The 12,853-nt window shown below is 48.2% G+C and overlaps 1 protein-coding gene across 1 annotated transcript in view; it reads right to left on the bottom strand.

Annotated features, from left to right (window-relative positions):
* The window catches only part of ATP10A (ATPase phospholipid transporting 10A (putative)), a 179,803-nt gene that overhangs the window by 37,788 nt on the left and 129,162 nt on the right, over nt 1-12,853 (bottom strand). The window contains exons 4-9 of the mRNA XM_054451653.2: nt 10,677-10,783; nt 9,458-9,589; nt 7,362-7,492; nt 5,130-5,382; nt 1,617-1,834; nt 165-359 (exon numbers count right to left, since the gene is read on the bottom strand). Coding sequence (XP_054307628.1) covers nt 165-359; nt 1,617-1,834; nt 5,130-5,382; nt 7,362-7,492; nt 9,458-9,589; nt 10,677-10,783 — 1,036 coding nt within the window. The remainder of the gene's footprint in view (nt 1-164; nt 360-1,616; nt 1,835-5,129; nt 5,383-7,361; nt 7,493-9,457; nt 9,590-10,676; nt 10,784-12,853) is intronic.

Raw genomic sequence — 12,853 nt, 5'->3', positions numbered from 1 at the left:
TGTTTTGCCGAGTATGAAGCACCCCACTGCATCCCCCTTAGGTCACGATGCGCTAAGAGCGCTTGCTGCAGGAAAGGGAAGGGCGCCTGCCCTCAGGAGGACTGACAACCATGGCCCGCAGTGCAGAAGGTCAAGGTCAAGCTCAGGGACCCTCCAGAACTTGCCTTCGTTCGTGGCTGATCCGGGGACGTGACGACGACTGTGTTGCAGATGGTGAGTGCGATGAAGAAATCAAAGACGTCAGACAGCTCGGGCGAGAGGTGGGCCAGCGGGTGCTCCCGGTGCCTCACCACGGCTAGGCTCTTGTCACACTCACTCACCTTCTCCAGCAGCTTTGGGTCAGGCGTGATGTCCTTCTCCTGGGGAGAAAGGGAGGCTGGCAGTGAGTCCCACCCAGTAGCCTGCTGAGGATCTTGGGGCGTGACTATTTAAGGTACTTTGATTTTATTATAAGCTGTAAACAGAACTTCATCTCTCATATACATATATGTCATTTTATAATTGTAAATTACTTACAATTTTAATTGCACAAAATATACATAGCTTCTATCCACTTTGTGAAAAACATGCGTCAGCATTGCCCTCTAGTCTTTTTGCTCTACATTTAAATTTTACATAATCAAAATATTTTATATACATATTGGTGGTTTCCATTTTCTCCAAAACATTATTAATTGTCTGAACTTTTCAAGGCTTTTAAGAATTATTTAAAAACACATTTTAACAGCTTGAAAATGGACATGTCATCATTTATTTGACCATCCCTTTATTACTGGATATTTAAACTTCTTTCAGTTTTGCTGATGTAAATTACACACTGATAAACTTCCATATGTAGCAATCCTTGGCTGAATCGCTAAATTGCTAAACGAGAAAGTTTGAATACTTTAAATACTCTTGACTCATATTGAAAGATGCTGTCAGGAAACATTGTTGCAATGCAACCTCCCTCCTGCCAAGCGTGACAGCCCCCACTCCTGGGGCCCTGTAGAAACCCACCAATCAGCGTCCAAAACTCTAAATCAGCCCTATTTAGATGGCAGCTTCTCTGTGGGTTTAGAAGCACATGAGAGAATGAGGCCACCACAGAGTAAGCAAGGGGGATTCATCCCCTCTGCTGCGTTGGTAAAACATTTCAGAAGTGAAAGGCTCTTTCAGAGGTTATTGCTCACTTCTGCACCTCTCCCTGCTGGATGATGGTGGTCCATTAATGTCTGGCGGCTGACAAGGCCAGGCAGAAAGTATTTTATGGATTTGGGCTCGTCTAATTAAAACTCCCTCGGGAGGGGTTGGCTTTGCTTTTTAGTGGTTGTCATCTTGTCCTGAGGTTTTATTTGCTTCATTTGGCAGCACGGGCTTCCTCTTTGTCACCCTTTCTGGGTGACTTGCCAGCAATCAACCAGCCTTAGAAGCCATGCAAAGGGTCCATGTCAGTGTCTTGGAAAAGACAACAGTGGAGAGAAAGTGTTGGCCAGAAAAGCTTCTGCTGAGTAGAGCCAAGCCGCCCAGCGACAGTGTATTTGTAGGATTAAATATAGACACCTTCCATGAGCGGGGGATGGTGAAAATGGGGAAGAGATGTGGCAGCGCCCTAGCAGGAGGCTCTGTACACTCACCATGGGGCTGCTGAAGGCCGTGTGCTTGGACAGCATGCTGGCCCTCTTGGCCTCAGCCCGGCTGCTGGTGCGCCGGTGGGACTTGGTGCTCTGGGTTCTGTGCACCATCCGGACACTCTGGTGGCTCCCGATGCTGCCGCGCTGGGACGCTGAGCCCCTTCTGGGCACTACCTCCTCCTCCTCCGAGTCTGCCTCCTGGTACCTGGCCAGACGCTGCGCTGTGGGGAGAGGGCGGAGGGTGAGGCATCATGGGGGAAGGCTGGGCGGAGAGAACCCATTCAGTGTGTTTTAGTTTCTGCGAGGCTTCCAGCAGGGCAGCCCTAGAGGATTCACCACCCTCGCTCTCTAATAGCAAGGGACAGAGAACATCCTCAGTCAGCTGCAACCTGGGGAAGTTGATATTCTCAACTCTGTTTCACAGATGAGAAGACTGACTTTGATCTCAGAGAACGTAAGGAGCTTTCTTAGGTCGCACAACTTAGGGGAAGGGGAACGGGTTGACGTCCAGCCGGTCTCTTCAGGTAGAGCCTAGGTGTACATGGGGTAGGGTGGCAGGTGGCTGGGGGAGGGAGGCAGGACAGAGGGTGGCGGGCCTTCCAGTCATGCTGGGATGACAGTGCTCACCTGGTGCTGAGCTCCTTGCCCACATGGACGGTGGCCACCATCTGCTCCTGTCTGGATGAAATGCTATGGCACGGGGGGCTCACACTCCTAGATTGCACGCTTGGACCCCTACAGCTAGGGTTTGGACTCAGCTTTGAAACTCCATCCAAGATGATCTTGACCATGATGTTGCGCAAAAGCCTATAGGCGCCCCTGCTGAGCAAATTCCCCATGACTTGGTGAACGCTGGGCAAATCCCCTTTAGAGGTGCCTGCGCTGCGGCTTCTTGCTAACCCGTGGTTCTGAACCAGTTTTCTGGGTTTTGCCCAGGGAGGACAGCTTGTTTCACCGTGGATGAGCAAAATGGAGACCATTCATGAGGATTACTCATCAGAACAAGCGTTTAATCAGAACTTCAAGCACAGGCATGGTGCTGAGTCAAAGCAGCAGGGGCCTGTCAAGAGGCCAGAGAAGGAGATACTTATGGAGCTGGCCAGCCGCGTGGACCAGGCCCTATACTGCACATCTCTTAACAGACCCTCTGTGAGAGATGAGAAAAATGGGGATAAAAAAGGGGAAGTCACCTGCCCACCATCACAAGGCCGAGTACTTGCCAATGCCAGGATTCCAACTCAGGGAGATCCTAATTCCAGGAGCAGACGCCCTGCAAATGTCTCACCAGCTCTCGGGCGACATCAGCCCAGTGCACCGTAAGTAAGCAAGGACGCACAAAACCTGGACACATGACTCTGTCCAGCATGAGGTGAGGGGCTGGGCTTCAGCCTCCAAGAAAGTGGACTGGCCCATCCCACCCTCCCCCAGCAGTGGTCCCGCACATCCGGAGCTCCATGGAGCCATCCTTCAGGGCCCCCTCCTTCCCTCAGAGGCTGTGGGGGCCATGGCTGGTGTGTTGGTGTTCTGAAGTGGTTTCTGATAGGCAGTGGCCCCAGGCATGCCTTCCATGTCCTCAGGAAAGATGAGGCCCAGGAGCAGGTAATGCCCCCTCCTGGGCATGCACAGCCAGCCAGCTTCAGGTCATCAGGCCAAGCTGTCACAGGGGGCACACCCAAGGCTTCCACAGCCGGTTCTGGTATGTGAGCAGGGCTTGGGGCTCAGAGTCCATCTGAACTCCTTTATGAGTGAGATCTGGAGAGGTCAGATCATAAGATAACTGGCTGATGATGCTCCTTGCCTGGGTGCCTGTCAATAGCTGATCCAGGCACTTCTCTAAAACACGCTGCTGAGATGTATGTGGTTTCATTCATCACCAGGAAGCTCCCTGTGTCTTGAGGCAAGGAAACCCTCTGGTTTTATGGTAGCATTTGGCAACTGTCAGAATCTTTCTGTAATCTTAGTTGGGATCCTGCCCCAGGGAGCCTGAGCTTCCAACTTTATTATTATCTTTTAAATGTATTATTATTATTAATGGATAAATCAGCATTGTATACATTTATGGGGTGCAATGTGATGTTCTGATATATGTGTACAATGTGGCATGATTAAATCATGCTAGTTAACAAATCTGTCACTTTGCTCACCTATCATGTTTTTCTGGTGAGACAGTTAAAATTTACTCTCTCAGTCATTTTGAAATGTATAATACATTCTTATTGCCTCTGGTCACCTGGCTGTGCAACAGATCTCAAAACCTATTCCTCGTGTCTATCTGAAACTGGGTCTTGGCTTTAAGGGCTGCTGTAGAACCGACTGCCCGGGTCTCTGATCCCCTCAGGACTCTGCTGAGTTCTGTTTTTGAGAAGAGCACACAATGCACTGTGCTGTACCAGGTTTAGAAACTATGGGAGGGGAAGGGGAGGAAGGAGGGAGAGGACAGGAGGGTAGGAGAAGGGAAAAAGAGAGGAGGGGGAGGCCAAAGGAGGCTGGTGGGAGGGAGGACGGGCGAGTGGATGGAGTACTGTCACTGATTATCTATTTTGGGTGGCAAATAAAACTTTAAACAAAGTGGGTAATTTCCTCTGCCTTCTGTTTACTATGACTGCTTTCATTTTGTGTTGAGGAAGACTGTGGCTATCATGATAATCCTTGGTTTTATAAATCTCACAAAAGTGTCAGGTAATCAACAGATGCCTCCCACCAAATCCTTCTAAAGAGCAGCTTCCTAGTCATGCCCGCTTGCGTTCCCTCTGTCCGGTTTTAATTTACTGTTTCTGTAGCATGGACTCTGTTTCTGTTACAGGCAGGAAATGGACCCCAGGCTGCAGTGCAGGGTGCCCACTCCCAGGGTGCTACAGCCTCAGGCACAGCGGTGGCAGGGACCCTGGTCCGTGCCCTCTCCTGACCGGGGTGGGGCGCTGGCTGAAGTCACACCCTGGGTTTCGGAAGCTGGTGTCTCCCCAGAGGCATCAGGTTGGAAGGAGGCAGCCACAGATAAGGAAGGGAGAGGTGGGAGTGGGGACCGCTTCAATAATTGGGAGTGAGGCGATTCATCTTTCCAGTTCCCAGGAACACTGTTCCAGGGAAGAGAATGAAGCATGAATTAGCCAGTGCCCTTCTGAGGATTTTATGACTAGAAAATGGATGGGTGACAACAGAGACATCTCTCTGTCCCTTGGTGTGGCAGAGCAAGGGGACCAGATGCCTTGGGAGTGAGCTCCTTGCGGGTGGCTTGCCTGATCGCTTAGGCGGACGCCTGGCACCCCAGACACTGCAGGAACAGGGCGGGCGGCCATGCCAGTGCCTGCTCTATAAACAGCACCAGGCTTCAGGCACCTGAGCTGCTCTGACAGCCACGTCTTTATACTCCCTTGAAAATCAGTAATCCCTGAAGCCTGTGTGTGTGTGTGTGTGTGTGTGTGTGTGTGTGTGTGTGTGTGTGTGTCTCCAAGCAGCTCTGGATAGGGCAGCTTTCTGGTTCAGCCTGGGTTGGGAGCCCCGCACCCCCAGACTCACCATTTGCATCATGAGAATATTCTACACCAGACACAGTGCATCTTCGGAAAACCATCTTATTCTCTGTCAAAGTGCCAGTTTTATCTGAGAAAATGTACTGTATCTGCCCTAAGTCTTCCGTGATGTTCAGAGCTCGGCACTGCAGCTGCGAGTCTGTTTCTTCGTCATACAACTGCATGTCCTGGTTAATGAAGTACACTTGGCATGCTTTAACAATTTCAATGGAAACGTATAAGGAAATTGGGATCAAAACCTGGAAGAGACAAGGCACACAGGATGAATGACCATGAGGACCAGGGAGCTGGGGAATTAATCTATTTAAATAACAAATGACTACAACCGCAAGAAAGTAGGGACTATACTGTACCTTTAAGAGAGCTTAAATAGGTTGGTTTAGAGTCAGTATTGGAAAAGTATTAGAGTATTGGCAAAGAGAATAAACTAGGACAGCTTATGGAGCAGCTGCAGGGTGGGGATCCACTATCGTGTCTGGAAGTATGGTACCCATGGCTTGGATAGAAGCAAGCAAGTTGTGCTTGAGAGAGGCTAGGACAGGAAAGAGAGAAAAGAGAAAAAAAAAATCATGGCACAGTCAGTCCTTATAAGCAAGGTCACCTCACACCACACTCCATGGTGGCATTCGACCCCCAGGCTTTCCCTGGGCTCCCATCTCCCAGGGATACAACCCCAAGTTCAGGGGGCAGTGCAAACACAACAGACAGTCTTTTTTCAGATGCTGGCCTTGTGATTCTGTGCTCTTCTTGTACAATGCAGAGGAAAGGGAAAGAGGCTTTGAGAAAAACATTCAGTGATGCCTCCATAATTTAAGAACAATTCTCCTCGAAATTAATGTTTACTTACTCATTTGTTTTTGTAGAGTAACAGTATTGAACTAATGTTTACAGACTCAGAATATCACACACAGACTAACTGGGTTCTCCTGGGAACTGAAGTACATTAATCAAACGCCAACTACAGTCCCAACTCAAGGCTAGAACAAAATTTGCATTTATTTAAAAAACTAATTTAGACAGTTAAATAAGACTGTTTCCTGTTGTATGATGCACATATAAGAGACAGCAAAGGTTCCCTCCTAGGCAAAGGCTGAGCCAATGTCCTCTGGTCACTCAGTTCCCAGGAAGGTTGGTAGTGACCCCACTGCCCCCTTGTCCTCTGGACTCTGGGACCCTCCCCACTCTTTTACAGACCTTTCTGGGCATAGATAGCAAGGCATTGACTGGGAGGTGTCAGAGAGGCACACGAATTAATAATAATAGTAACAATAGCAAGTGCAGATAAATGCAATGTGGATAACCTCAACTAAATCCTGGAGGACAAAAAGCACCTGTATGGAAGGACTAGTGGGATCTGAAAGAAGTCTGTAGTTTTGTTCAAAGCAAAGGACTAGGCTGGGTGCAGTGGCTCACGCCTGTCATCCTAGCACTTCGGAAGGCCGAGGTGGGTGGATCACTTGAGGTCAGGAGTTCAAGACCAGCCTGGCCAACATGGTGAAACCCCATCTCTACTAAAAATACAAAAATTAGCCAAGTGTGTGGCATGCACCTGTAATCCCAGCTACTCGGGAGGCTGAGGCAAGATAATTGCTTGAAATCAGGAGGTGGAGGTTGCAGTGAGCCAAGATTATGTCACTGCACTCCAGCCTGGCGACAAAGCGAGACTCTGTCTAAAAAAAAAAAAGAAAAAGAAAAAAGAAAAAAAAGAAAGCAAAGGACTAAAGTTGGCTTCTTAGTTTTCACAATGTCCCATGACAATGTAATATGTCCACATTAGGGGAAACTGGGTGAGGGATGCATGGAAACTCTCTGTAAAATTTATTTAGAAAACTAAATTTTATTTTGGAATAATTTAAAGATTTACAGAAAAGTTGCAAAAGTCATTGCAACTTTTCTGCAAACCTTAAAATTATCCCAAAATAAAATCTATTGTTTTAAAAAAAGTAACTGAAAGGAAAAACAACAAAACAGTGACCCAAACCAAACCCTCAAAGCACAAGAATCTTCAGAACAGAAAAGGAGAATTTTAACTTAAAAATCACCCAAGGAAAGATCCCATAGGTGATTTAGGCTGAAAAATAGAAGGCAGAACTCCAGGTAGATATATTTGCCGTCTTCCTAGACACAGAATTTATAGGAAATTCTGAACAGAGTATGATGATTTTAAGTTCTCTTCATAAAAGTAAAGCAATTATTGTACGATACTTAGTATTGTTACCTGCAGAACTATTATCATTGTTAAAAATGAGTAAACTGCAGCTGTGACTGGGGATAAGGAGCTTCCATCAGACTTGGGGACATAAAATAATGACTTCTTCTCTTGATATCGCCATATCCACAGTCCATGTCCTGTAGTAATGTTCAAAGGGAAATGTCATTCATCCAATGGAAAAATAAGAACATTGCTAGCGTATATTAAAGCAAAACTTTAATATTCGTTACCTGATGCAAGCACATTTGGTTTTCTTATTCAGCTTTGTCATGTCAGAAAGTGAAAACACAATGTTCTTGGCACCTTCGATCCAACTTCAGGAAGGAGGTGGGACTTGGTCTCTTCCTTACACTGAGAATTTCCCATTGTTGGTGCTAAGTGGCACCACTTGTCCCAACACAGAGCTACCCGCGTGTTGGCAGCTGACAGTGTGAGGCGCCAAGACAGAATTTCTTAACACACATCTCACGAAATACCAGTCTCATGAAATGCGCAGCAAAAAAACAGTCGGTAGGCTCAGACACTGCCATTATTGTCCTTTCCTGAGACTCACAGTTCACATATAGGAGGCTCTGGGAAGCCAACAGTAGTGCACATTGCCTAATCCACTGGACCCACACCTGTCTGGTCACAGAAGCCTTTTTCATGTCCCGTACATCTGTAACTCATGCCGCTGGGCTGAGACCACATCGCACCCACTTGGGGTAGCCCTACATGGAACCTAACTGCTAGTCCCTTCTTAGGACCCCAAGCCATTTTTTGTTTCTCTTTTCATGAAGTTCCCATTAGTAACATTTGTGCTTCTCCTGCTATTAGCCTTAATTCGGCACCAGCTTACTGATACTTCTTCCCCTGGAATTACCGCCACTGCTGTGATGAAAGCATTCTTCCACTAAGAAATCGTCAGTTCAGAAAATAACATTACAGTCAGCCCTCAGTATCTGTGGGTTCCATATCCGTGGATTCAACCAACCATGGACCAAAAATATTAGGAGAAAAAAATTATATCTGTGTGTATTCCCTAAACAACACAGTATAACCATTATTTACATGACATTTACATTGTATTAGGCATTATAAGTAACCTAGAAGTGATTTAAAGCAGGGGTCCCTAACTCCCAGGCTGCAGACTGGTACTGGTCCATGGCCTGTTAGGAACCGGGCGGCACAGCTGGAGGTGAGTGGCAGGTGAGTGAGCATTCCCACCTGAGCTCCGTCTCCTGTCGGATCAGCGGCAGCATTCGATTCTCACAGGAGCACCAACCTAGCATTCGATTCTCACAGGAGCATGAACCCTATTGTGAATTGTGCATGGGAGGGATCTAGGTTGCACGCTCCTGATGAGAATCTAACTGGTGCCCGATGATCTGAGGTGGAACAGTTTCATCCCTAAACCATATCCCCCGCTACCCCCACATCCGTGAAAAAAATGTCTTCAAAAACCAGTCCTTGGTGCCAAAAAGGTTGGGGACTGCTGATTTAAAGTAGAGGAAGGGATAGGTAGGTTATATGCAAATACTATTCCACTTCATATCAGGGACTTGAGCATCTGAAGATTTTGTTATAGAGGGGGAGTCCTGGAACCAACCCCCCATGGATACCGAGGGACAGCTATACTCTACCATGCCCATTCACCCAGGCGTTTCCATGTGGCCTGTGCTGATGCAGGCTGCCCTTGAGTTCAAGTCAGTGAAAAACTGGGGTTTTAACTTTTGAGTGCTAGGTTTGCATGTCTGGGGGCAGCCCACCAAGCTCACCTGGAGCCCACTCGTTTCTTTCTTTCTTTCTTTCTTTTTTTTTTTTTGGAAACAGAATCTCACTCTCTCACCCAGGCTGGAGTGCAGTGGTGCGATCTCAGCTTGCTGCAGCCTCCCCCTCCCAAGTTCAAGCCATTCTCCTGCCTCAGCCTCCCGAGTAGCTGGGACTACAGGCACATTTTTTTTTGTATTTTTAGTAGAGATGGGATTTCACCATGTTGGCCAGCTGGTCACCAACTCCTGACCTCAAGTGATCCACCCGCCTCGGCCTCCCAGTGCTAGGATTACGGGCACGAGCCCCTGCGCCTGGCCCCCACTCATTTCCGATCCGTCTAGGAGACTTACCGACTGCTGAAAACAGAGACATGCAAACAAGGAGCAGGACACACCAGAGCACGTCGCAGTTCATCTGCCTCTCCAGCTTGCTGCGCTTGTAGCGGGGCCCGCTGTTGTTCAGCAGAGCCTTGGTTTCATGTCCTGTCGGAGAGGACAAAGAGACATGGCAAGTCAGAGTCTGGAGCTAAGGGACCAGCTGCACAGACGGCGTGGAGGGAATTCCATGCTGCCATTCACTGGTGCTTAGGTGAGAAGCTCGGTCAAAAAAGCAGGGTTTAAAATTAATCTTACTTCCTGTTGAACAGGTCTGAAAATAAGTAAAATAAAATGAAATTAATCTTATATATATATATAATGACTGTGGAAAAAGAAATGGAAAGAAATAAACTACCATGCCAAGAAAGAAGGCTTTGGGTTGAGGTACTATTCAAAGAATTTTTGCTTTTGCTCCTTTCCATTTTCCTAGTTTCCAAATGTTCTACAATGAGGATATGTTACGCTTTTTTTTTTTTTTTTTTTTGAGATGGAGTTTTACTCTGTTGCCCAGGCTGGAGTGCGGTGGCGCAAACTCGGCTCACTGCAACCTCCGTCTCTCAGGTTCAAGAGATTCTCCTGCCTCAGCCTCCCTAGTAGCTGGGACTACAGGTGTGCACCACCAGGCCCAGCTAATTTTTTGTGTGTTTTTAGTAGAGATGGGGTTTCACTATGTTGGCCAAGCTGGTCTCAAGCTCCTGACCTCATGATCTGCCCGTCTCAGCCTCCCAAAGTGCTGGGATTACAGGCGTGAGTCACCGCATCCAGCCATGCTACTCTTAGAAAACAGTGAGGGAGGCCGGGTGCGATGGCTCACCCTCCCAAAGGAATCCCAGCACTTTGGGAGGCCAAGGTGAACGGATCACGAGATCAGGAGATCGAGACCATCCTGGCTAATACGGTGAAACCCCTGTATCTACTAAAAAAAATACAAAAAAAAAAAAAAAATTAGCCAGGTGTGGTGGGCACCTGTAATCCCAGCTACTCGGGAGGCTGAGGCAGGAGAATGGCGTGAACCCGGAAGGTGGAGCTTGCAGTGAGCCCAGATCGCGCCACTGCACTCCAGCCTGGGCAACAGTGCGAGACTCATCTCAAAAAAAAAATGAAAAAGAAAAAAGAAAAGAAAACAGTGAGGGGAAGTGCTGGAGAACACAGCACTGTCTGGCAGCAGGTGGTGCCAGGTGCCCGAGCCTACCTGCATAGATGACGATGCCAACGACTGCGTCCGTGTTCCTAAGGGTGCAGCCCCGCAGCAGCAGGTTTTCTTTATACAGCCCGGCCTTTTTCCCGTTGTCATGTATGCTGTGGAGGGACAGTTGGCACATGTCACGTGGTTGCAGGCCTGTACCTCATGTCTGGAGCCGCACTGCCTTGAGGAAGGAAGGCCCTGACACAATGAAAGCTTGGGGCCACCGGGATCCGGACTGGGAAGGGTACAGGGGGCCCCCGAGAGTGGGTGGCTCGCCCTGTGGGTCTCTGCAAGAGCTGAGACGGAACTGCTGTTCACTAGTCACTGGGCATCCAGAAGCAGCTTGACAGCCCGGTGTTTATTTGTTTTGCAGATGGACTTGTTTTCACTCCAGGACTGATCACCACTAGGAAGGGCAAACCCCCAACCGGCCAAGGAAGGCCTTGCTATCTGGTCTCTGTACATCTCCTGCTCAACACAGGAAATGTTACTCCTAATCAGTCTCAAGTTGTCATAAAAATACAAACATCTTTCTACAAAAGGGGACGATACTGGTTTCATTTTTAACATCCTTTTCTCTTACAAGAAGTTATAAAGTTATTAGAAATATTAATATACGTGGTCTGAAATGTGGTAAATTCCATGAAACAATTCTATAAATTCTGTTTTACTGCTATTTAGATTCAGAGGGATAGTCCAAGCTTAAGCTACTGGTTTTCAAACTTGTCCTCCCGGCCCACTAATGACCCACCCCAGGCAGGGCCACCAAGAGAGTGCCTTCCGAGAGGCCACCTTTTCACACCCAAACCCCCTCTCCACACACATTCCCCACACTCTCACAGCCCACATGCTTCCTGTGTGGCTCTTAGCGTCTCACCAGGGACCCCTGCAGGGGTTTCCCTCCTGCCAACTATTAGCCTCCTGACCAGGGAAATAAACCTATGTCCTAGTGAAGAAGAGAAGCTAAACAGTAAAGGCAAGGCTGAAATGCAAGCTGGGAGGATATATTTTCCACAAGTCAGTTATTTACCGACAGCAAGGGTTCTTCACCAGAGCAGACACGGGGGCCGCACAAGGGCTGTGCAGCCAACGCCGTGTCTACTGTTCGCTTGGCAATGCCAAGACGGAGTAAGGTTTTCCTTTAAAGAGAGATTCGAGACGGCAAACCACTTTGCCAGTCACAGCATCAAAAGCCTGGCGGGTATGAAATATCCTTAGGTACAAAACCCTGCTCCACACTTGTGGAGTGAGGACACCCCCTACCACGTGTCTCCCGCGGACTTCTCCAGCGAAAGCCAGACGAAGACACCATTGCACTGGGACAGTAGAAAATAACAAATCGTCTCTAAGTTCAGGTTATGCTTATTAAGGACAAACGATAAACTTAATAGAAACAAGAAAAATGTTCTACATTAAATGTTCTTAATGGTGACACTGACTTTTGAGCAACTACTGTGATTTCTGATGAGTCCAAGCCAGGTGGAAACTTGGCACCTTACACAGGTGCATCGACCTATACAGGTCCATGCCAGAAGGAAGAGCGAATGTGAGGGGACGGGGACGCACTGCTGCGTGAACAGCCCCACATCAGAAAGGGGAGGCTGGAGAACAACATCACCATCAGGTGCCTGGTGCCTGGGCTGGAGACTGCCTTGGGCTTGTGAGAGAGAGGGGCCCGGCCAAGGGCAACACAGGCCCAGGACCACAGAGGCATGAGGCTCAACTCCACAAAGACGCACACAAGAACGTGAGCTGTCAGCTCCTTTGTCATGGGCTGAACTGTGTCCCCTCAAATTCAGCTGGTGAAGCCCTAACTCCCAGGACTGCAGAATATGGCTGTATTTGGAGACAGGGTCTTTAAAGAGATCATTAAGTTAAAATGAGGTCCTTTGTACAGGCGCAGTGGCTCACGCCTGTAATCCTAGCACTTTGGGAGGCCGAGGCAGGCGGATCACTTGAGGTCAGGAGTTCAAGACCAGCCTGGTCAACATGGTGAAACCCTGTCTCTACTGAAAATACAAAAATTACAAAAATTAGCCAGGCGTGGTAGCGGGCACCTGTAATCCCAGCTACTTTGGAAGTTGAGGCAGAAGAACTGCTTGAACACAGGAGGCAGAGTTTGCAGTGAGCTGGGATCATGCCACTGCACTCTAGCCTGGGCGATAGAGCAAGACTCCGTCTCA

This window comes from Pongo pygmaeus, chromosome 16 (genome assembly GCF_028885625.2).
Source record: "Pongo pygmaeus isolate AG05252 chromosome 16, NHGRI_mPonPyg2-v2.0_pri, whole genome shotgun sequence".
Classification (NCBI taxonomy): Eukaryota; Metazoa; Chordata; class Mammalia; order Primates; family Hominidae; genus Pongo; species Pongo pygmaeus.
The sequence above is the reverse complement of the archived record's forward strand: the minus strand, read 5'-3'. Positions and strand labels throughout refer to the sequence as shown.